Source organism: Lampris incognitus, chromosome 5, assembly GCF_029633865.1.
Source record: "Lampris incognitus isolate fLamInc1 chromosome 5, fLamInc1.hap2, whole genome shotgun sequence".
NCBI lineage: Eukaryota > Metazoa > Chordata > Actinopteri > Lampriformes > Lampridae > Lampris > Lampris incognitus.
In genome coordinates this window covers 21,862,386-21,887,128 of record NC_079215.1, presented here as the reverse complement: position 1 = coordinate 21,887,128, position 24,743 = coordinate 21,862,386, and the positions used below count along the sequence as shown (strand labels likewise).

The window sequence follows — 24,743 nt, the reverse complement described above, 5'->3', positions numbered from 1 at the left end:
GTTCGAACCCAGGACCTTCTTTCTGTGAGGTGACAGTGCTAACCACTAGGCCACCATGCCGCCATGTGTCATTTAGACATGATTGGGATGGACTGGCGGCCTGTTCAGGGTGTCTCCCCACCTGCCTCCCAATGACTGCTGGGATAGGCTCCAGTATCTCCTTGACCTCGATTGGGATAAGTGGCTTGGATAATGAATGGATAGATGTCTAAATGCAGTTATTGAGTTAATTAGAACGGCCTGTTAGTATAGAATAGAGTAGAATAGGATAGAATACCGCTCCATTTGGTGGTCACGTTGTATATGACAGTTGTGTGTATTTGGGGGGGGGACTGACATAAAATACATAGGCTGTAAAATTGAATAATTAAGGAATAAACCAGATCTGTGTTTGTGTGTTAAAAACTGCAAAAATAGGTTCACATTAAAATATATAATGATAAGTATATATGCTATATACATATAAAATAATATTGATTATTTAAACGTAGGTATTTGTAATAATAGTATGAGACATCATGCTGTGTAACTGCTTTATAAATATTTTGTTCTTACATTTTAAAGTAGGGCGTGTTAATTCATGGTGAAAAATGTATAGCTCTAAAACAGGTTTCTCATTTAAATTGCCTAAATAAAGGGGCGTCCGGGTAGCGTGGCGGTCTGTTCCGTTGCCTACCAGCACGGAGATCGCCGGATCGAATCCCTGTGTTACCTCCGGCTTGGTGGGGTGTCCCTACAGACACAATTGGCCGTGTCTGGGGGTGGGAGGCCGAATGTGGGTATGTGTCCTGGTCGCTGCACTAGTGCCTCCTCTGGTCGGTCGGGGCACCTGTTCGGAGGGGGAACAGCGTGATCTTCCCACGCGCTACACCCCCCCTGGCGAAACTCCTCACTGTCAGGTAAAAAGAAGCGCCTGGCAACTCCACATGTATCGGAGGAGGCACGTGGCAGTCTGCAGCCCTCCCCGGATCGGCAGAGGGGGTGGAGCAGTGACCGGGAAGGCTCGGAAGAGTGGGGTAATTGGCCAAGTACAATTGGGGAGAAAAAGGGGGGAAAAAATAAATAGCCTAAATAGTGTTGCATATGTCTGTATTTCTCGGCTGGAAGAGTGTGTCGCTGAATTTTATTCAATAGTGCCTTGTGTGCGCGTCGTGTCCTCTCTGCATATTTGAGTGTGTTTTGTGTGGAAAGTAGCCTATTTGTGAGTTTGTTGTGTGTCTGGGGCCCATTTTTTGGTTTTTGATTTTTACGTGTATTTTTCTTTTTGGTTCTTATTTGCACGATATTTCAGTGACAGTCTTTTGATACAGTTTACTTTTTCTCTTTTTTATTAAAATACAGACATGGATAGTTAGTGCACCCTGGCTGTTTCTTCACACCCTGTGTTCTCTCTCGCTCTCTCTCGCTCAACTGAGGCTGTAGTAAATTGACGATGAGGGTCATTCAGTGGGGAGGAGTTATTTTGGGGTGTGTTGATGTCTCCAGTGTTGTGCTGTTAAAAAAAAAGGTGACTGCATGTCTTTGTGGCTATTCTATGCTGTGAATGTGACTGTGTAAAAATTATTATAATGATACTGAGTTAACTGACTATTTTCGTATACTTATCTGTAGTGATGTTGTGAGGGAGTGCAATCAATCACAGCCAACAGGTATTGCCTTTTATTGTTTGGCAGATACTCTGAAAACCACAAATATATATGTCAAGTCATATGTCGTTTGGAACAATTCGTCTGTTTATTTAGTAGCCTAGACCCAGACACTATTAGGCTAAGATACAATGTCTTGCAATCAGTGTATTATGCTGGGCAAACAGCCCAAAACGAATTAGTACAACACTGCTCACTTTGCTAGCCTGGGCTAAATTTGGAGGTTTGCAGGTCGGACCCATTAGTCAAGGACCAACGTGTCTACTTATCCATGCACGTTACATATGTGTTTTTCTTTTTGGTTATTTTTTGCATGATATTTCAGTGACAGTCCAATTCACAGTTTACTTTTTCTGTTTTTTATTAAAATACAAACATGGGTTGTTAGTGCACCCTGGCTGTTTCTTCACACCCTGCGTTCTCTCGTTCTCTCTCTCTCTCTCTCTCTCTCTCTCTCTCTCTCTCTCTCTCTCTCTCTCTCTCTCTCTCTCTCACTCTCACTCTCACTCTCACTCTCACTCAACTGAGGCTGTAGTAAATTGATGATGAGGGTCATTCAGTGGGGAGGAGTTAGTTTGGGGTGTGTTGATGTCTCCAGTGTGGTGCTGTTGAAAAAAAAAAGGTGACTGCATGTCTTTGTGGCTACTCTGTGGTGTGAATGTGACTATGTAAAAATTATTATAATAATACTGAATAAACTGACTATTTTTGTATGCTTACCTGTAGTGATGTTGTGAGGGAGTGCAATCAATCACAGCAAACAGTGTATTGCCTTTTATTGTTTGGCAGATACTATGAAAACCACACATATACACTCACCGGCCACTTTATTAGGCACACCCGTCCAACTGCTCGTTAACGCAAATTTCTAATCGGCCAATCAAACGGCAGCAACTCAATGCATTTAGGCATGTAGACATGGTCAAGACGATCTGCTGCAGTTCAAACCGAGCATCAGAATGGGGAAGAAAGGTGATTTAAGTGACTTTGAACGTGGCATGGTTGTTGGTGCCAGACGGGCTGGTCTGAGTATTTCAGAAACTGCTGATCTACTGGGATTTTCATGCACAACCATCTCTAGGGTTTACAGAGAATGGGCTGAAAAAGAAAATATCCAGTAAGCGGCACTTCTGTGGGCAAAAATGCCATGTTGATGCCAGAGGTCAGAGGAGAATGGCCAGACTGGTTCGAGCTGATAGAAAGGCAACAGTAACTCAAATAACCACTCATTACAACCGAGGTATGCAGAATAGCATCTCTGAACGCACAACACGTCGAACCTTGAGGCAGATGGGCTACAGCAGCAGAAGACCACACCGGGTGCCACTCCTGTCAGCTAAGAACAGGAAACTGAGGCTACAGTTCGCACAGGCTCACCAAAATTGGACAATAGAAGATTGGAAAAACGTTGCCTGGTCTGATGAGTCTCGATTTCTGCTGCGACATTCGGATGGTAGGGTCAGAATTTGGCGTCAACAACATGAAAGCATGGATCCATCCTGCCTTGTATCAACGGTTCAGGCTGGTGGTGGTGGTGTAATGGTGTGGGGGATATTTTCTTGGCACACTTTGGGCCCCTTAGTACCAATTGAGCATTGTGTCAACGCCACAGCCTTCCTGAGTATTGTTGCTGACCATGTCCATCCCTTTATGACCACAGTGTTCCCATCTTCTGATGGCTACTTCCAGCAGGATAACGCGCCATGTCATAAAGCTCGAATCATCTCAGACTGGTTTTTTGAACATGACAATGAGTTCACTGTACTCAAATGGCCTCCACAGTCACCAGATCTCAATCCAATAGAGCACCTTTGGGATGTGGTGGACCGGGAGATTCGCATCATGGATGTGCAGCCGACAAATCTGCAGCAACTGCGTGATGCTATCATGTCAATATGAACCAAACTCTCTGAGGAATATTTCCAGTACCTTGTTGAATCTATGCCACGAAGGATTAAGGCAGTTCTGAAGGCAAAAGGGGGTCCAACCCGGTACTAGCAAGGTGTACCTAATAAAGTGGCCAGTGAGTGTATATGTCAAGTCATTCTGGCCACCCTCCCGTTCAGACATTTCCAGCCAACTTGGCATGGATTGGGCCTATCACAACCATTTATCTAATATGAGATGTGTTTGATATACCTAATTTTTTTTCCTACCCACATTCTGGGAACTCTGCCTCTGATTGACCATTATGCGTTGCTTCCGTTGGTTAGGTTGCTTAGGGTTAGGGTGTGTTTAGGAATAGGGTTATGCGGGTGGAAAAAAAAAATACCGAAGTGATATACAGAGGAGTGCCGTTGGCTGCTGCTGATGTGGAACGGTCTGTTGGATCCACTATTGCGACACTATTAGACAAACTGGACGGTATATTTTCTCATCTCATCTTCATTTTCTCTAAAAGAATAAGTCAAGTCAGGGTGTCTCGGTGGCGGCACGGTGGCACACAGCAAGAAGGTCCTGGGTTTGAGCCCCAGGGTAGTCTGACCTTGGGTATCATCCTAGGTTGTCATCTGTGTAGAGTTTGCATGTTCTCCCCGTATCTGTGTGGGTTTCCTCTGGGTGGTCCGGTTTCCTCCCACAGTCCAAAGACATGTAGGTCAGGTGAATTGGCCGTACTAAATTGTCCCTAGGTGTGAATGTGTGTGTGTGTGTGTGGGGGCCCTGTGATGGTCTGGCGGCCTGTCCCGGATGTCTCCCCGCCTGGCGCCCAATGACTGCTGGGATAGGATCCAGCATCCCGCGACCCTGAGAGCAGGATAAGCGGTTTGGATATGGATGGATGGGGCATGCGGATAGCGTAGCGGTCTAGTCCGCCTCCGGCTTGGTTGGGCATCCCTACAGACACTACAGTCCCTACAGGCCGTGTCTGCGGGTGGGAAGCCGGATGTGGGTATGTGCCCTGGTCACTGCACTCGCGCCTCCTCTGGTTGGTCGGGGCGCCTGTTGGGGGGAACTGGACAGAATAGTGTGATCTTCCCACGTGCTACGTGCCCCTGGCAAAACTCCTCACTGTCAGGTGAAAAGAAGCGGCTCGTGGCTCCATGTGTATCGGAGGAGACGTGTGGTAGTCTGCAGCCCTCCCTGGATCGGCAGAGGGGGTACAGCAGTGACTGGGAAGGCTCGGAAGAGCGGGGTAATTGGCTGGACACAATTAGGGGGGGAAAAAAAAAGGGGGGGATCCACAGCAAAAAAAAAGTCAATATTATTTGTGTAGCTCAATATCACAAATTACAACGTTCCCTCAAGGGGCTTTATAGCACACCATATAAGTAGGTATCCCCACCCTTATAAACAATACAATTGCATAACGACTGGAACCAATGACCAGTTTCATATACAAATATGGGCATGACTATGTTAAGAGGCCATCCATGTTAAGAGGGGACGATCGTCCCTGAATTGGGGGCAGGGGGCTAAGCGTACATCTGTCGCCATCAATGCTGTGATTGCAAACATTCCCAAATCCTCTGTGACAAGTACACCTGGCCATTAACACTTTAGTTAATGGTCACGCCCATATTTGCACATGAAACTGGTCGTTGGTTTCAGTCGTTATGCGTTATGTCGTATTGTTTATAAGGGTGGGGATACCTGCAGTCAGTTTAGACTCGAGAGGTCACAGATAATAATAATAATATATTTATTTATATAGCACTTTTTCTAAAACAATGCCAAAAAGTGCTTCACAACAAAGTAAAAACAAGAGTAAGACCAAACAAGTAAGAGCAAAACAAAAACAGCATAAATAAAAGCAAGTGATGAAATGTATCTGTCAGTAAACGTTGTATCCACGTTGTATCCAAGCGTTATTTGAGTTACTTGTTTTACTGCTATTCAGCAATAAAGAACATCGTTTGGAACAATTCGTCTGTTTATTTAGTAGCCTGGACCCAGACACTATTAGGCTAAGATACAATGCCTTGCAATCAGTGTATTATGCTGGGCAAACAGCCCAAAACGAACTAGTACAACACTGCTCACTTTGCTAGCCTGGGCTAAATTTGGAGGTTTGCAGGTCGGATCGGGTTCGGGTGGTTAATTGACGCATATTTTAGTGGGTCGGGTGGTTCGGATTGGCTTTCATAATGCGTCAGGTGGGTGCGGGTGTTAAAAAAATCCTGACCCGCGCATCACTACTGTACCACCATATAAAAATGCGACTTATACACCGAAGCAAAATAAGCCAGTTAGTCAGGTAAATTCTTTGAGACAGTACAAGCCTGTTTCATGCCATAAGCAATCATATATACACTCTCTCTCTCTCTCTCTCTCTCTCTCTCTCTCTCTCTCTCTCTCTCTCTCTCTCTCTCTCTCTCTCTCTCTCTCTCTCTCTCTCTCTCTCTCTCTCTCTCTATATATATATATATTATATACATACATACATACACACACACACGTATATATGTGTGTGTATGTATGTATGTGTATATATATATATATATATATATATATATATATATATATATATATATATATATATGTACTATACAGAACATCCCAGAAAGCATTAATAGAAGACTCAAAATTATCACCTAATGAATCCATCTTCAATGAAGCTACACCCCCATACCAAGATGCATTACAAAAGAGCGGCTACAATTTTAGGCTCAAGTACAACCCACCATTAAACAGACTACCAACAAATCAACAAACGTAGCAGAAAACGAAACATCACCTGGTACAAGCCACCCTACAGTTACACCGTGGCCACAAACATCAATAAGCAGTTTTTTGAACTTTTGGATAAGTGCTTTACCCCGGAGCATCAACTGAGGAAGATATTCAATAGGAACACCATCAAAATTAGTTACAGCTGCATGCCTAACATTCAGGAATAATAATGTCGTCCCACAACACAAGAATCATGAACAAATCAATGACACCTTCGTCACAATTGGACTCCCCCAACTGCAACTGCCGTGTGAATGACTCATGCCCCCTCAAAAGTAAATGCCAGACGAAAGGGGTTATCTACCAAGCTACGGTGACGAGAAATGACAATGGCAAAATATAGACATACGTTGGCCTAACAGAGGGAACATTCAAAAAGAGGTTTAATGCACACGTGTAGCTTTAGAAACAACCGTTTAAAGAATGTAACATCTTTAAGCTATTATATTTGGTCGTTGGCGGACAGAAACATTAATTATTCAACCACCTGGAAAATCCTCTCAAAGAACAGGGCATATTCAACCAGCAGTAAAATGTGCAATCTATGTCTAACTGAAAAAATATTTTATCATTTGCAAACCAGGAGTGTCCACATTGAATAACAGGAATGAATTGGCCAGCAGTTGCTGACATAGATATAAGCACCTATTTTGTAATTATAAATAAATCATGACAGTAGACAAATACCAAGCGCCCCCCCCCCCCATTGGACCATTAGCCATCATGTGTTTTTGAATTTTTGAATGTCGCACCTCTTCCTTCCCCATTGGACGTTGTGCATGTGATGTGCACGATGAGGCATTAAATGGTATGTCCTTTCCCATGTCGCTTTATTGACAGCTGATGATTGCTTATGGCATGGAACAGGCTTGTACTGTCTCATAAAGTATTTACTTGACTCACTGGAATATATATATATAAAACACTCAACGGTAGGAAAAGAGCTCAATAAATAAGGAACAAAATAATCCAGTGATTCAAGTAAATTCTTTATGAGACAGTACAGGCCTGTTTGACTCACTGGATTATACATATAATGTGTGTGTGTGTGTGTGTGTGTGTGTGTGTTTTCCTTGCAACAACACTGTTTTTACTGCGGTGCGACTTGTAGTCCGGGAAATACGGTAACCAAATTCTTGCTTATCTGTTTCTGTAGGTCTCAGCTGATGAGAATGCACCAAATGAAGCGGAGGCCCATTCCTCAGAGGTTCCTAACTGTGACAAAGCATCACAATGGAATGATAAACCAGAAGACCTGATGGAGGATGACTCTTCTAGTCCACTAATGAATGTCATAGTAAAAGAAGAGGAAGAAGAGGAGCCTTTATGTGGTAAGTAAAAATGAGACTATGTATGAATTATTCTGTTATGTACTGGAAAAAATTTAATTTATTTTCTTCAGATCTTAATAATGGTTCCGCAGGGATTAAAGTTCTCCTTCGTTACCACAGATTTCCGTCAGCTGGATTCCAGAGAGGCCGTATATGAGATCAGTGCAGGGTTTTCCTTACAAGACCCAGGCGCAGTGCCTAAGCATTTTTTTCTCAGCCTCTAATGATATTTTCAGTCGATAAATGACACTCCTCCTGCATACCCGCTATGGTCCGTGGGGTCTCACTAGGCTCCTCAGAAGCGCTCCGCGAGTAAATACCAGACACTCTACGCATGGTAACCATGGAAACGGTTTCTGTAGTCTAGTGTATCCCTGCCGGTACAACTGTATTTTTTTATAGGTTAGTAACATATTACAATATATCTTATAGAAATATTGAAAGAAAGAGTTTATAACTAAATAACAAAACTAACTCACACACAGCAAGGATCAGTCTATCCATTTTGAGGGGTGCCACTGCGCGTCACGTAGAAAAAAGTTCAAGACAATTTAACTCTGGGGTGTGCGGGCTTGTGCTTGAGATGAGCACGACCGCGACACTTCCACGAGATTGTGCTCCGCTTGTCGCTCCACCTGACTGTGTGTTTTAACCGAACGTGAAGCGAAATCTCGCTTTGCTTTCCTTGCGGGTTTGATCGCGTGCCTCAAAAATGACCAAGCAAATTTTGTGCCATGTCACAGCAAGCATTTTTGATTATACCAACGCTGCTAACAAGTTTGCTAGACCAAATAGAAGACAGTCCAGTTATAGTGACGGGAAATCCGGCTCTTTTTAGTGAGCCAGGTCGTTTGGCTCAACTCAGGAATAAGAGCCAAATGATGTATGATGAATGATGTATGATAAATAATGTAAAAACATCAAACACTATTACACATATGTATTGAACGTTTCATTTATGTTGAACTTTGTTTTGGATATTGGCGACCGGTGTAACATACAAGTCTCACCATGCTTGGCTCTTAATTTTATTACCAAAGTGAGATGTTTCTGGATCGCATTTAACAAATATGTTATCAGGGTTCCCATGAGTCCTGGAAAACCTGGAAAATAGCTGACCAATTTTCCAGTCATGGAAAACACATGGAAAATTAGAGAAAAACTAGGAATGTCCTGGAAAATCTTGTGTTGTCCTGGAAAATTATTTCAACATTCTTCTATTTTCCTTTAGCTTAGAATTAACTACTAGGCGATCTATCAGAGCTCCCCAAAACAATTACTTCCCATATTTCTCACCTGCTCTGCTCTGAGACACACACACACACACACACACACACACACACACACACACACACACACAGAAGTCCACATCGAGCTCCCACTTCTCAAGTCGTCACGTGCTCCATTTGGTCTTGTTGTCATGTTGTTAATGTAGCTTATTAAACTAAAGACGGCAAGTAGCCTACGGATTGCCTTGCCTCCGCAACCGATTTTGATTGACAAAGAAAACAGAAAATATCAGCTACTTCACATTTGAGGCGAATTATCCAGGAAAGGCAAAGGATTCCAGCAAGCCCCTAGCTATTGTATGCAAGCGATGCTACAGATCAAGTTCAAGTTTGTGAGTTTTCTCCATCCCTACTGGCTAGCTTGTTTTGCCTGCAAAGGTTTAAGGTTTGTGATTCAACTCTAGCAAGGAGCAGTGGTTTCAAATGTGTGTTGGGCATTGTTGATAGAGTTGGATAATGGGAAGCCAGGGTCAAAACAATGAGTGGGAGCGCAGCTGTAGGTGAGTCAACTACTACTACTACTGCTACTGCTACTTTCAGCTGCTCCCATTAGGGGTCCCCACAGCGGATCATCGTTTTCCATTTCTTCCTGTCCTCTGCATCCTCCTCTGTCACACCAGCCACCTGCATATCCTCTCTCACCACATCCATAAACCTCCTCTTTGGCCTTCATCTTTTCCTCTTCCCTGGCAGCTCCATATTTAGCATCCTTCTCCCAATATACCCAGCATCTCTCCTCCACACATGTCCAAGCCATCACAATCTTGCCTCTCTTGCTTTGTCTCCAAACCGTCCAACCTGAGCTGTCCCTCTAATATAATCGTTCCTAATCCTGTCCTTCTTCGTCATTCCAAATGAAATTCTTAACATCTTCAACTCTGCCAAATCCAGCTCCACCTCCTGTCTTTTCGTCAATGCCACTGTCTCCAAACCATATAACATAGCTGGTCTCACAACCATGTTGTAAACCCTCCCTTTAACTCTTGCTGGTACCCCATCCATCCATCCATTATCTTAACCGCTTATCCTGCTCTCAGGGTCACGGGGATGCTGGAGCCTATCCCAGCAGTCATTGGGTGGCAGGTGGGGAGACACCCTTGACAGGCCGCCAGCCCCCCCCCCCCACACACAGGGGCAATTTAGTATGATCGAGTTAGCTGACCTACATGTCTTTGGACTGTGGGAGGGAACCAGAACACCCAGAGGAAACCCACGCAGACACAGGGACAACATGCAACTCCACACAAAGGACGACCTAGGACGACTCCCCCCAAGGTTGGACTACCCCGGGGCTTTAACCCAGAACCTTTTTGCTGTGAGGCGACCACACTAACCACTGCGCCGGCATGCCGCTGGTACCCTTCTGTTGTAAATCACTCCTGACACTCTTCTCCACCCACTCCACCCTGCCTGCACTCTCTTCGTCACCTCTCTTCTGCACTCCCCGTTACTTTGGACAGTTAACCCCAAGTATTTAAACTCATACGTCTTCGTCACCTCTACTCCTTGCATCCTCACCATTCCACTGTCCTCCCTCTTATTCACACATAGGTATTCCGTCTTGCTCCTACTGACTTTCATTCCTCTTCCAGTGCGTACCTCCACCTCTCCAGGCTCTCCTCAATCTGCACCCTACTCTTGCAACAGATCACCATGTCATCTGCAAACATCATAGTCCACGGTGACTCCTGCTTGATCTTGTCTGTCAACCTGCCCATCACCACTGCAAACAAGAAAGGGCTTAGAGCCGATCCTTGATGTAATCCCACCTCCACCTTGAACCCATATGTCATTCCAACAGCACACCTCACCATTGTCACACTTCCCTCATATCCTGCACCACTCTTACGTACTTCTCTGCAACTCTCGACTTCCTCACACAATACCACACCTCCTCTCTTGGCACCCTGTCCTATGCTTTCTTTAAATCTTCAAAGACACAATGTAACTCCTTCTGGCCTTCTCTATACTTCTCAATCAACATTCTCAAAGCAAACATCGCATCTGTGGCGCTCTTTTGTGTCATGAAACCATACTGCTGCTCACTAATCGTCACCTCTCCTCTTAACCTAGCTTCTATTACTCTTTCCCATATCTTCATGCTGTGGCTGATTAGCTTTATACCTCTGTAATTGCTGCCGTTCTGCCCATCGCCCTTGTTCTTGAAAAAAAATCAAGTTCTTTAAAGATATGTTAAGGAAGAAAAATACTACAGCAGTTCTAATAAGTGAATCAACTAAGTGGATTTATTGAAGGGAGAGAGTACAAGAAGGCGCCCCAAACTTTATTAAATATTGCCGGTTTTCTCCTGACATTGTACAGAATCTTCTTTGGAGTGCAATATGATGGAAGTTCATTCAGCCAGTGCTTTTGTGATGGTGAGTTTTCTGATTTCCAATTTATAAGGATAATCTCCCCCCCCCCCGCTTTGCTGGCAAGTAATATGAAATACTTCTTATGGGGAGTTACTGTTAGCATGTCAACATCACCAAATAACCAAATTCTGGGATCATATGGTAGTTTGTACACTATGATATCTGAAACAGTGGTTATAATGAACTTCCAAAACTCTTCCAGGTAAGGGCAACTCCAGAGCATATGGAGCAGGTTGCCTTCAGTTATCTTACACCTCTGGCACATGGCGGATATATTCCCACCATCCTGTATAGCCTGTGTGGGGTGAGATATGTTCTGTGAAAAATATAAAATTGTATTTGCCTATGTTTTGTAGATACTATAACTGTCTGAGATCTTTCCAAAATATTTTGCCAATCAGGGTAACTGTAGTTGCATTCTAGGTCTGTTTCCCATTTGTGTTTAATAGACAACCTATCATAGATTGGTCGATTTCTATTTAGAATGTTGTTTAATGAGGATATCAGTTCCCTAGCGGAGGAGGCTGGTGTGTTAAGCAAATGATCCTTTAGGGGGGATTCATTTGGAATAAATGGAAAATCTATAGAATTATCTTGGACCCAGTGTCTGATTTGAAGGTATTTTAGAGGCTATTAAAGAAGGTATTAAAGAGATTGTGTCTTGGCAAATTAAATTTGGGAGATAGAGCAGGATAAGCGGTTCAGATAATGGATGGATAATTGTTGAAATGTAGACAGTATATTGCCATTCCAACAGTTTTCAGCCCATTATTGACCCATTTCTTTAATGTTCCATCAGCTATAAGATTTTGAATGTTGGGGTTATCCCATAAACGGGTCTTTCTTAGTAATGAGACATCTATTCCCAAAATTGTCTGGGACTCCTGCCATGCCCCAAAGGTGTTCAAAAATATGGGGTGCTTTGTCATTGACGAGAGGCTTTTCTTTGTGCTCAAGAAAGGAATTATTGTCAAAGGAGTAGTATTCAGCTAATGTGTGGAGGAGAGATGCTGGGTATATTGGGAGAAGGATGCTGAATGTGGAGCTGCCAGGGAAGAGGAAAAGAGGAAGGCCAAAGAGAAGGTTTATGGATGTGGTGAGGGAAGACATGCAGATGGCTGGTGTGACAGAGGAAGATGCAGAAGACAGGAAGAAATGGAAACAGATGATCCACCGGGCGACCCCTAACGGGAGCAGCCGAAAGTATTTTATTTCAATTTATTTCAATTTTATTTGTATAGCCCAATATCACAAATTACAAATTTGCCTCAGTGGGCTTAACAGCAACACAACATCCTGTCCTTAGACCCTCTCATTGGATAAGGAAAAACTCCCTAAAAAACCCCTTTAACAGGGAGAAAAAATAGGAAGAAACCTCAGGGAGAGCAACAGAGGAGGGATCTCTCTCCCAAGATGGACAGCGTTCAATGGATGTTGTGTTCACGCAATTTACATAATACAACATTGAAAGAGGATAACAGAATTATAATGGACATAAAATTTATGAAGAACATGATGCACAGGATGCCAAGCAATGTCCACGTGCCAACGGAGCAGTCCAGGACCCAAGCCACGCGACCAGCATCATCATGTAATAAGAAAAACTTAGGTGAGGAGTGGAAGGGCAGGCAGCATCCAAATGGCGGCCACCATCACCACGGAGACCTGGGAGGAGAACCGACTGCACATGCATGCAAGAGAGACTCACATGACACCATTCCAACACAGAAAAAGAGAAAGGAGAAGACATCTTTCAGAGAGAGAGAAAAGACATGTTAGAGAAGAGAACAGTTTGCAATAGTCATTAGCCATAATCAATTAAGTCATCAATTCGTCATAATCTATACTCTGTAATCTATACTCGATAATCTCGTCGGCAGAAGAGTGGTTGGTAAATTCATTGAGACAGAAAACCAACCCGCCATCCAGTACAGGTTGTGACGCACTCAACTTAAAGGCAACTAATTGTAAACTAAGGCAAAAAGATGAGTTTTAAGTTTGGATTTAAAGGACTCAACAGACTCCGATTGTCTGATGGCAGCAGGCAGTTTATTCCACAAAAATGGAGCCCGATAGGAAAAGGCCCTGCCACCAGCTGACTTCTTTTTAACTTTGGGTACACACAGGAGCCCTGTAGTTTGAGAACGAAGTGCTCGAGATGGCATGTAAGGTTTAAGGAGATCAGACAGGTAGGATGGAGCAAGCCCATTTAGGATTTTATAAGTCAGCAGAAGCACCTTGTATTCTGATCTAACATGGATAGGAAGCCAATGAAGGGAGGCAAGAATTGGTGTAATATGGTCAAATTTCCTAGTTTTAGTTAGGATTCTTGCAGCAGCATTCTGAACCATCTGAAGACTTTTAGTACTAGAATGTGGCAGACCTGAGAACAGAACATTACAGTAATCAAGTCTGGATAAAACAAATGCATGTATTAGAATCTCTGTGTCAGCCATGGAGAGAAAAGACAGAATTTTAGATATGTTACGTAAATGAAAAAGGCAGTCTTGGTGATTTCTTTACTGTGCTTATCAAAGGAAAGGCTGGGATCAAACGTAACACCAAGATTTTTGGCTGCCGCACTTTGTGAAACCACAGAGTTGTCGATTGTTATCGTTACTTGATCAAATTGGTGTCTGTGTCTAGCAGGGCCAATGACTAGCATCTCGGTTTTATCTGAATTTAAAAGCAGAAAGTTAAGTGACATCCAGTTTTTCACAGTAGCCAAGCAGGCCTCTAGGCACATCTAGCCCGTATAGGCACATACAGCTGAGTATCATCAGCATAGCAATGGAATTTATTCCGTAACTGCGTATAATTTGGCCAAGAGGTGTAATGTAAAGAGAGAAAAGTAGAGGGCCAAGTACTGAGCCCTGTGGTAAACCATGTTTAATGTCAGAAAATTTTGATATTATATTATTATAGCAGACACAATGTGTTCTTCCAGATATGTAGGACTTAAGCCAAGAGAGAGCTAAGCCAGAGACACCAAAATTACAATTTAATCTATCCAAAAGTATACAGTGATCAATGGTGTCAAAGGCTGCGCTGAGGTCCAGTAGTAGAAGCACAGAAGTGGAATCAGAGTCGATCGCCAGTAGAAGATCATTTACCACTCTGGTCAGAGCAGTTTCAGTGGAGTGACAGGGCCTGAAAGCCGACTGAAAAGGTTCATATAGATCGCTTTCTTTTATATGGGTCAAAAGTTGTTGATACACAACTCTCTCTAGTACTTTAGAGAAGAATGGAAGATTAGAGACTGGCCGATAGTTATTAAGAGACCCTGGATCAAGGTGCGGTTTTTTAAGTAGAGGTTTAACCACAGCTGTCTTAAAACTGCTGGGAACAATGCCAGTAGTAAGAGATAAATTAACGATGTCTAGCATTGTAGGTCCAAGAAAAGGCCAGAGGTCTTTAAAACGTTTTGCTGGTAAGGGATCAAGTAGGCAAGCAGTTGGTTTAGAAGCTGACACGAACTTAGTCAAAGTATCAAGTGAGATAGTCTCAAAAGCTGTAATAACTGGAACTGACAATGACTCATTGTGTAGATATGAATTTAGTATGACAGGATCTGCAGGAGTAGATGGAGTTGAAGAACTAATTTTGTTTAAGATCTCCTCAACCTTATTGCAGAAAAAATCTAGAAATTCACGGGCTGTGAATGGTGAGCAGCTAATAGACGACTGCTTTTTAGTAAGTTTAGATACAGTGTCAAAGAGAAATCTGGGGTTATGTTTATTAATATTTATTAAGTGAGAGAGATACGATGTTTTTGCAGTAGATAAAGCACGCTTGTATTTCAATAAACACTCATGCCACGATAGGTAAAAAACTTCCAATTTTGATTTTCGCCATTTACGTTCCAGTCTAGTAGTAGTAGTAGTAGTTGCTGCAGTTTTGCATATCGTCTTTATTCTTGAAAATCGGTACCAATATGCTTCTTCTCCACTCCTCGGGCATCCTCTCACTTTCCAAGATTGTGTTAAACAATTTAGCTCTCTTAAACATCTCCATGCCTCCACAGGTATGTCATCAGGATCAACTGCCTTTCCACTCCTCATCCTCGTCATAGCTGCCCTCACTTCCTCCTTGCTAATCCACTACACTTCCTGATTCACTAACCCCACATCATCCAACCTTCTCTCTCTCATTTTCTTCATTCATCAGCCCCTCAAAGTACTCCTTCCACCTTCTCAGCACACTCTCCTCGCTTGTCAGCACATTTCCATCTTTTTGATCGCTCTAACCTGCTGCACATCCTTCCCAGCTCAGTCCCTCTGTTTAGCCAATTGGTACAAGTCCTTTTCTCCTTCTTTAGTGTCTAACCTCTCATACAACTCACCATACGCCTTTTCCTTTGCCTTTGCCACTTCTCTCTTCGCTTTACACTGCATCTCCTTGTACTCCTGTCTACTTTCTTCATCTCTTTGACTATCCCACTTCTTCTTTGCCAACCTCTTCCTCTGTATACTTTGCTGTACTTCCTCATTCCACCACCAAGTCTCCTTGTCTTCCTTCCTCTGTCCTGATAACACACCAAGTACCTTCGTAGCTGTCTCCCTCACTATTTCTGCAGTGGTTGCCCAACCATCCAGCAACTCTTCACTACCACCCAGTGCCTGCCTTAACTCCTCCCTGAACTCCACACAACAGTCTTCTTTCTTCAACTTCCACCATTTGATCCTTGGAACTGCCTTCACTCTCTTCCCCTTCTTGGTCTCCAAAGTCATCCTACAGACCACCATCCGATGCTGCCTAGCTACGTTCTCCGCTGTCACCACCTTGCAGTCTCCAATCCTTTTTAGATCGCGCCTTCTACACAAGATATAGTCCACCTGTGTACACGTTCCTCCACTCTTGTACTTCATCCTGTGTGCCTCCCTCTTCTTGAAATATGTATTCACCACAGCCATTTCCATCCTTTTCGCAAAATCCACCACCATCTGTCCTTCCACATTTCTCTCCTTGACACCATACCTACCCATCACCTCCTCATCACCTCTGTTCCCTTCACCAACATGTCCATTGAAGTCCACTCCAATCACCACTCTCTCCTCCTTGGGTACCCTCTCCACCACGCCATCCAACTCACTCCAGAATTCTTCTTTCTCTTCCATCTCACACCCAACTTACAGGGCATGTGCGCTGATAACATTCAGCAATACATCTTTGATTTCCAGCTTCATACTCATCACTCTGTCTGACAATCTCTTCACCTCCAGCCCACTCTTGACATACTCTTCCTTCAGAATTACCCCTCCCTCATTTCTCCTCCCATTCGTACCATGGTAGAAGAGTTTGAACCCACCTCCAATGCTCCTGCCCTTACTCCCCTTCCACCTGGTCTCTTGCACACACAATATACCTACCTTTCTTCTTTCCATCGTATCAGTCAGCTCTTTCCCTTTACCAGTCATAGTGCCAACATTCAAAGTTCCGACTCTCACCTCCACACTCCTACCCTTCCTCCTCTCCTGCTACCTCTGGACATGCCTTCTCCCTCTCCTTCTTCTTCGCCCATCAGTAGCATAGTTTTCACTGGCAACCTGCTGGCCAACAGTACCGGTGGCGGTCGTTGGTAACCTGGGCCTCGACCGATCCAGTATGGAAATCCGATTTATGATCAGAAAGATTTTACGCCTGATGCCCTTCCTGACACAACCCTCCCCATTTATCCAGGCTTGGGACCGGCACTAAGAATGCACTGGCTTGTGCATCCTCAGTGGCTGGGTTCTGGGTATGACACCCCTTATAAATACGCTTCAGTAACCACCAACTGTCTGAAGACGCTAATAATCTTCACTCACACTGTGTGGCTATTAGCGCCTGTGTTTGTGAATTGGGCTTTTTTTTTTTGCAATGAGGCATGTCAGTAGTATCCTTATTTCTATTTCTTATTTTATCTTTATTTCTATTTGTTTCTGTTTCTATTTTCTTATCTTGTATCTTGTTAGTTTTTAGTTATTAGAGTGTGAGTGTCTGTAATAGAACCCAATTTCCCCTTGGGGATGAATAAAGTATTCTGATCCTGATTCTGATCCACAAGCAGCAATTTAATACCTTCGCTAGCATGTCCGCGATGTCTTTGGTCGGCTGACCAATCACTCCTTCAGGCACTCGCTGACAGACAACCGCATGTGTAGGGCTGGCCCCGCCAAAAACTATGCCTAGAATTCTCTAGCGCTCTGGAGAGAGAAGATACACCCTATTAAAAGACCAAAAAAAATGTTTTTTCCTGAAACTTGGCTTTAAAAAAGTGAGGCATATATTTCAGGACTAGACAATTACATGTTCCTTCAATACAGCAAATATTGTTTTTGAATGTAGTGTATTTTACCTGGTATTTTACAGAGTGATGCATTATGGGTTATTTGTAGCCTTAATGTTGCTAGGCTAGTGTTTTTAATCTGTTTTCTTTCATCATTTCATTTGATCCGTGTCTTTCAGTCTGTCAACACTGTTTCATTAGTCCAGTTTAACCTGAAGGGGTTTCAGAAGGCTGCTGTAATGTGTTTTGCTACTACAGAGGAAATGAATTCATGACAAGTGAAAATGAGTTCTTAGCGTCTCCCGACATCTTTACTGTGGAAATGAACCAGGGAGAAAATCTGTCAAACAGCCAAGAAATACGTCTGTCACAGATGATGAGCTCAAAAAGACAGCCTGAAAAGTTAACTGTCAGAGAAAATTAAATTGTGAAAATCAAATAAAAAAATTAAGAAAATTAAATTATGCGAGAGGAATGAGAGTGAGAAAGGAATTGATTCACTACAGTAACTGTCAGCTGACTACTGGCTACTGGGAAAGTGAACTGTCAACAGACGACCAACCGAACAGAAACTTTGGTTAGCAGCCAAATGCTGTTACATTGTCAAATGGCTATGGGGGGACTAGAAAATTGCAGCTCAAATCCATGCTCTATAAATCTTTTTTACCAGTGTTATTTTGCATGGCGTACAGTCCAGTCACTGACAAAAATGTGAAGAATTACTTTAGGATATAGCACTTAGTTCATCAGTGAGCATATTTGTTTTGCTTTTCTTACTAATGTCTGAGTCTACTGTGAAAAACAACAACCTATGTTGTGTTTTTATAAATATTGTAATGATAATCGTCCAAGATGATGTGAAAATGCATATTTTCACAATGCACAATGCCCAAACTCCCCGTCCCGACCAAACCACTCCCATCCCCAAGCCACCCCAGCGCCTAAGCCCTGCAGAAGCTGGTGTTAGTTTTTTTTTTTTTAATCTTTTTCTGTTGAGTGATAAGGGGCTCACGTAAAACAAAAACATTGTTTTGTTTAGTGTTAAAATAAGATAAAAAAATTTGGGTTGGACCCTTTAGTTGACTGGTTAGCGCAGTCGCCTGTGGTCCGGGTTATCCGGGTTTGATTCCCGGCTGTGGCGGTTTCCTAGTTGCCCCCTTAATTCGCTACATTGGAAGCGCTTTGGGTGTCTAGAAAAGCACTATATAAATGTAATGATTGTTATTATTATTATTATTATTATATATTAAAAACATGCACTGAGTATGTATGACTTGGCCTGAATCCATGCTGATAGGATGACTGATAGAAACCATAATAAGGGACCAATCAGGGATCATTTTTTTCAAATTATATTACATTGTTTGATGATCCTTAAAAGTGATTCCTGTGTTTGTTTGCCTGGGGGCATCCTTTTTTGGATTATGACTAGTGCTGTAGCCATTAGTGATGTCACCGGTGAAATGTCTCACTTGATATGTTAACTTGTCATGTACCAACCTTTTCGAAATCAATTACATTTTTTTAAAATTTGAAGAAAAAAAATCATTTGGCCTGAAAAAAAATGTCAGTCAGATTTTTTTTTTTTAATCCCTGGGTTGCGTCTTTCTTGGACTGATTGTTTTTTTTTCCCAACAGCCGAAATTCTTGACCAAATCCCAGTTAGTGAGGAAAATTCCATGCCAGGGGAGCTTGAACAACACCAAGAGAGCAACACAGAAATTCAAATTACAGTGAAAGAAGAAGAAGAACTTGTCAATAGTAAGCTGAAGAAAGTAAAAACATTACAGGGTTGTTAATATTAAATGTGACTGTGCATTACAGTGATACATATTATCAATGTAATCAAGTTACTCCTTCACATCTGTGAAATGTGGTCTGTACTGCTGTTAGACAGTAGTAGTTATTGAAAGATCAAAAGGTTGCTGGGCTATTGGTTACCCATCCCCATTTCCTGTCACATCTAAACTAAGCTAATAGGAAAGTTACATCAGGTCTTGAGGATCAATGAATGCTGACATTTTAAAGGCTCCATTGTCAGGGGTGCACATAACTATTTTGGTCTGGTTCTCAAGGGAGCACCTGGAGATGTTGCTTGGTACTCAGTGTACGCAGCACGGTTATCCTACAAGCTGTCGTCATCACTACCCTCCTGACTGCTCTTCTCACTGTCTTCCTCTCTTTCAAACAAGGCAGATGATCAGTGTACGCAGCACGGTTATCCTACAAGCTGTCGTTATCACTACCCTCCTGACTGCTCTTCTCACCGTCTTCCTCTCTTTCAAACAAGGCAGATGAAGATTTAGGCCTACTTCTGTCTCCCTGGTTGAGTCTGCGATTAGCTGTTTGCATCCATAAGTCAACAGCTGGCTTCGGGTCAAAAGTTTCTGTTGTCATCTTAGACAAGTGGATGTGCATCAGGGATGAGAGGCGAGAGTCTGACAGGCAGGATCTGTACTTGCTTTTTATTATTATTGAGATGTGAAAATCCCCTCTCACGTGCAGCACTGCTCAAGGGCAGTGTAAGGGACAACAGAAGGACTTTATGAATGTTGGAGTAACTATCTGGATTACTTATCTTCACTGTGTTGACCAAGTTATACACAGAGGAGGATGCCAAACGTTTTCCTGCTTGCTTTAAACATCCATTCTCTTAGAATGGAGCCTCTGTCCACAGACAAGCTGACCTCATATTTCTGGAGGATGTTAGTAAGTGTTGTGTTTCCAAAACTGTGGCGAGCTTGCATTTCTTGAAGCCAAGTTGAAGGATCAAAAATTAAAAATTGATCACATGACTTAAGTGATTCACATCTGTTTTCAAACTCATGAATTAGACTTCTCAATACATCCGCCTTTTCCCTGTCAGCATCAGCATTTGAAACTCTCTTTCCTGTACTTGCCTTGCTTGCATCTATAATGCCTTATAATGCCCTATAATGCCTTATGTGTCATTAAGGTGGTTATTGGGTGCTGTATAGACATACGTACATGGTTATAATCTGGTTTACTATGAATGGCATATGACTGAAATAGCACTGAAGTCTCATTATGCATCTCTACAAAACTTCAGCAAAACAAGTTGGCTATGATGCATTATGACATTTGACAGATAAACAGGCTAATGATGACATATTTATAATGCATAAATCCATTTTAAATTATAACCATTCATAATTGATTGACATAATGTATCATAAAGGTGGTTATGAGGTGTTGTTAGGGCGTATACATGGTTATAATGAATCTTACAATGACTTATAGCTACATTATAAGATATTATTAATGCCCTTATAGAGCATTATAGATGCAAGCTTCATAGAAAGTGTTATCAAAAAAGGTAATGTTAAGCTAGTTGTAACGTAAGCTAACTATTTGCTGGCCCTCAACGTTTAACAGTTAACCTTGCTAACTTGAAAAAAAAACGAATCAACTTCTCACCACTTAATCAAGAACAAAGGCTAAAAGTTGAACGATTAACAACTGATTATTAAAACTGACACATTTGTCACAATTACTTTTTTACCAGTGATATATGGAGAAAATCCTGTTGTTTCAGTAAGTAATTGTGTCCCAAAAATGTTGGTATGCAAAAACGCCTCTTTTTGTATTATCTGCTGTGCATCATTTATTTTGACCATGCATGCGCACCTGCGCACCAGTTATGTGCACCTCTGTCCATTGGTCAATGAGGGCTTTTGTGCAGTTTTACACATTAGTTCACATGTGGCATCATTAATGTGTTTTGATGTTTATTAAATAGCTAACCCAGGGCAGGGATGAATGTAAGGATCTCTTTTCACTGATGTTCCTCATGTTACTTTAAACAGTCTTTTATCATTACATTGCACAGGAAAACTTGCAGAAAATGGGGGTGATGTGGGTGAAAATAAAATACAAATTTAAACCTAATAGAGTGAAAAAAATGTAAAATGATAATGAAACACATTGACATGACAGAACCCATAACTGATCAACAGCTGAGTCACAGAAAGTAGAGGGGGGTTGCCCTTGGTAAACGCACTTTAAAAAGATATGTTTTGGGTAAGCATGTCATCTTAAGCACAGCACCTACCTGTCTGCTTTTTCTGAGCAGATCATAACAATCAAAGTTTATTTCAGGTTAATAGTTTTCATTCTGTTAAAAATGTGCAAGAAATATTAACAGGGCACTGAATTGTCACATATGGGGGATATAGTACCTACCATTGGAATCCAGTTTCCCAGACATTTAACTGGGAATAATTTTCTAAATAATGGATTTATTTTCTGTTAAATGTTGCTTAATGTATTGCTTTCACACTCCTATTTCTGTTCCTACAGTCGCCGAGGTTACGGATGATGTTGCTGATACTGAGGTGGGCAGTCCTCCCCCTGTAGCACACCAGAAGTTGCAGAAAATTATGACCAAGAGCTTCTACTGCTGTGGATTGTGTGGAAGAGACTGTCACAAGTTGTCTGCACTGCAAATACACATGAGAATTCACTCAGGAGAGAAACCTTATCAGTGCAACCTTTGTGGGAAACAGTTTACCCAGAAAGGTCAGCTCAAAGGCCACCAAAAAGTCCACACAGGAGAGAAACCTTTTTCTTGCCCTGACTGTGGGAAATGTTTTGCACACTCAGGGGCAATGAACAGGCACCGCCTCACACATACAGGAGAGAGGCCCTATCATTGCTCTGTATGTGAGAGAAGTTTCAACCAGTCTGGTCGCCTGAGGGAACATTTGAAAATTCACTTGGGGGAAAAGTTTGACTGTCCTGAGTGTGAGAAGAGTTTCACTCGAGCATCAAGCCTTAAGAACCACTTCAGGCTCCACACAGGAGAGAGGCCCTATGGCTGTGACATTTGTGGGAGGGGCTTTAGTCGCTCTCAAAGCCTTAGACTCCACAAACGAAAACATGACCTGGTTCAGACTGAGGAAGATTCAGCATTTATTATGAAAAACGAAGAAGATTCCTCACAGAGTGACACTGCTTCTCCAGGTGATGAGACGTGTGACAGAGCAAAATGACTGAAAATACTAGGCTAGGATATATAAACTAGAACCACAAATAACTAAAGATCACAGTTTCTAAGATTTTAGGCAAAACATAAGAAGAATATGAATTAAAAAAAGGGATTGGTTGCAAGAAGCACCTCTGAAAAGCCAACGAGAGAACACTGTTTTGCCCGGAAATTATGCTTTGCCAACATGTTTTTCCAGACGAGGTACCCAAAAAAAGAAAACAGTTGGAAGCTAGCTAGTTATGCTCCAAAAGGGTCAAAAGGCTCAATAACCTGGCAGCAGGCAAATCCCATGTGTCTGGCTAAATTGTTTGGTTAGCTAATGTTCAATAATCAAATAATAACAGCATTAGAGAAAACAATTAAATGTCCACCAAAGACTAGAGTTCTCTAAAACCTTAGAAACTGTTTTTAAATTACAAGTAGAATAGCAGTCCTATTATCTCCTGTTTATCACATTTATCTACGTTAGTTGCATTGAAATACTGCACAAATATAAAGATCTGTGGTAGTACAAATTACCATCATTTACAGTCTGTTTAATTTTTTTTCTTTGCCAAATTTGTCATTCAAACTTAATTGTGTGTGTGGAAATTGGGTAAAGAATGATTTTTAGGCAAGATATTGAGATGAAATGAAAGTAGGCTAGGTTATAAGTGAAACTGGATTTCATTGTTTGGTTCTCCGGTTATAACCATACAAACAACTGCTAACTTTACTCAACATGAAATGAAAATGGTGACTATACACTGATGAGCCAAAACATTATGACCACTCACAGGCAAACCAAATAACGTTCATTTCCAAACAAGGGCACTTGTCAAGGTCTGGGTCGATTAGATGGTAAGCGAACAAGTAGTTCTTGTAATCAATGTATTGGATGCAAGAGAAATGGGCAGGATTAAAGACCTGAGTAACAGTGGTCCGAATAGGGACAAACCACAAACCAGCGACAGGGTGTTGGGTGCCCAAGGCTCATCGATGCACGAGGGTAACGAAGGCTATCCTATCTGGTCCGAACAGACAGCACACAGTGCATCGCATCCTGCTGCGTAGCTGCCAAGTGCCCATGGTAACCCCTTTCCAGTGTCAAAAGCGCCTACAATGGGGGACGCAAGCGTCGGAACTAGACCTTGGAGCAGTGGAAGAAAGTCGCCTGGTCCGATGAGTCCCATTTTCTTTTAGATCATGTGGATGACTTTGTGCGCTGTTTAGCAGGGGAAGTGATGGCACCAGGATGCACTGTGGGGAGACAACATGCTGGTGGAGGGACTGTGATGCTTTGGGCAATGTTCTGCTGGGAAACCCTGGGTCTGGCCATTCATGTGGACGTCAGTTTGACATGTGGCACCTACCTAAACATCGTTGCAGACCAAGTACACCCCTTCATGGCAAGTTACATGTACAAGTTATAGCAATCCTCCTGGCACTTAACAGCATACACTATATTGTTCTGTTTATGCCAGGGGACCCAATTCTTGGGGTGGGCCAACTTCTGGCACAGTGTGTTTGGGGGTTTGAAAGCAACTGAGATGCAGTGTTTTGAAAATACGCATCTTAGCTTTTCTGACACTCCTGCCACATACGGAATCACCACTGGTTTACGTTTATGCTTACGCAGCTGTTGTCCTCCTCTCTTCGATTGGCTGATGCACTCTTTGGGCGTCTTCCTGGCTTTGACAAATGCCCAGTTAGGATAACCACACTTAACCAGGGCCTGTTTAATGTGGGATTTTTCCCCTTACCCGGCCGCTGTGTCAGTGGGGACGTTGTCAGCTCAGTGGTACAGTGTCCTGATGACTCCTAGTTTGTGCTGCAGTGGATGATGAGAGTCAAACCTTAAGTACTGATCAGTATGTGTTGGTTTGTGGTAAACATCAACAATTTAATGTCCCCCATCACCAATTGCAATTTCACAGTCTAAGAAGGCTAACCTGTCATTTTTCACATCCTCCCAGGTGAACTTGATGTGGTTGAATACTAATCCTCTGTGAATATTACACATAGCCTTTGAAACTAGTTAAAGGTCACACCCATATTTGCATATGAAACTGGTCGTTGGTTTCAGTCATTATACATCTGTCGCCATTTTCCAATGCTGTGATTGCAACAATCCCTAATCCTCTGTGAATGGTACACATGGCCTTTGAAATTCTAG

The 24,743-nt window shown here is 42.5% G+C and overlaps 1 protein-coding gene across 1 annotated transcript in view; it reads left to right on the top strand.

The window, feature by feature from the left end:
• The window catches only part of LOC130112903 (zinc finger protein 721-like), a 79,623-nt gene extending 56,670 nt beyond the window's left edge, over positions 1 to 22,953 (top strand). Inside the window, exons 13-15 of the mRNA XM_056280426.1 lie at positions 7,474 to 7,648; positions 19,219 to 19,341; positions 21,901 to 22,953. Of these exons, the coding sequence (XP_056136401.1) occupies positions 7,474 to 7,648; positions 19,219 to 19,341; positions 21,901 to 22,592 (990 nt within the window). The 3' untranslated portion in view covers positions 22,593 to 22,953. The remainder of the gene's footprint in view (positions 1 to 7,473; positions 7,649 to 19,218; positions 19,342 to 21,900) is intronic.
• Positions 22,954 to 24,743: the final 1,790 nt, after the last annotated feature.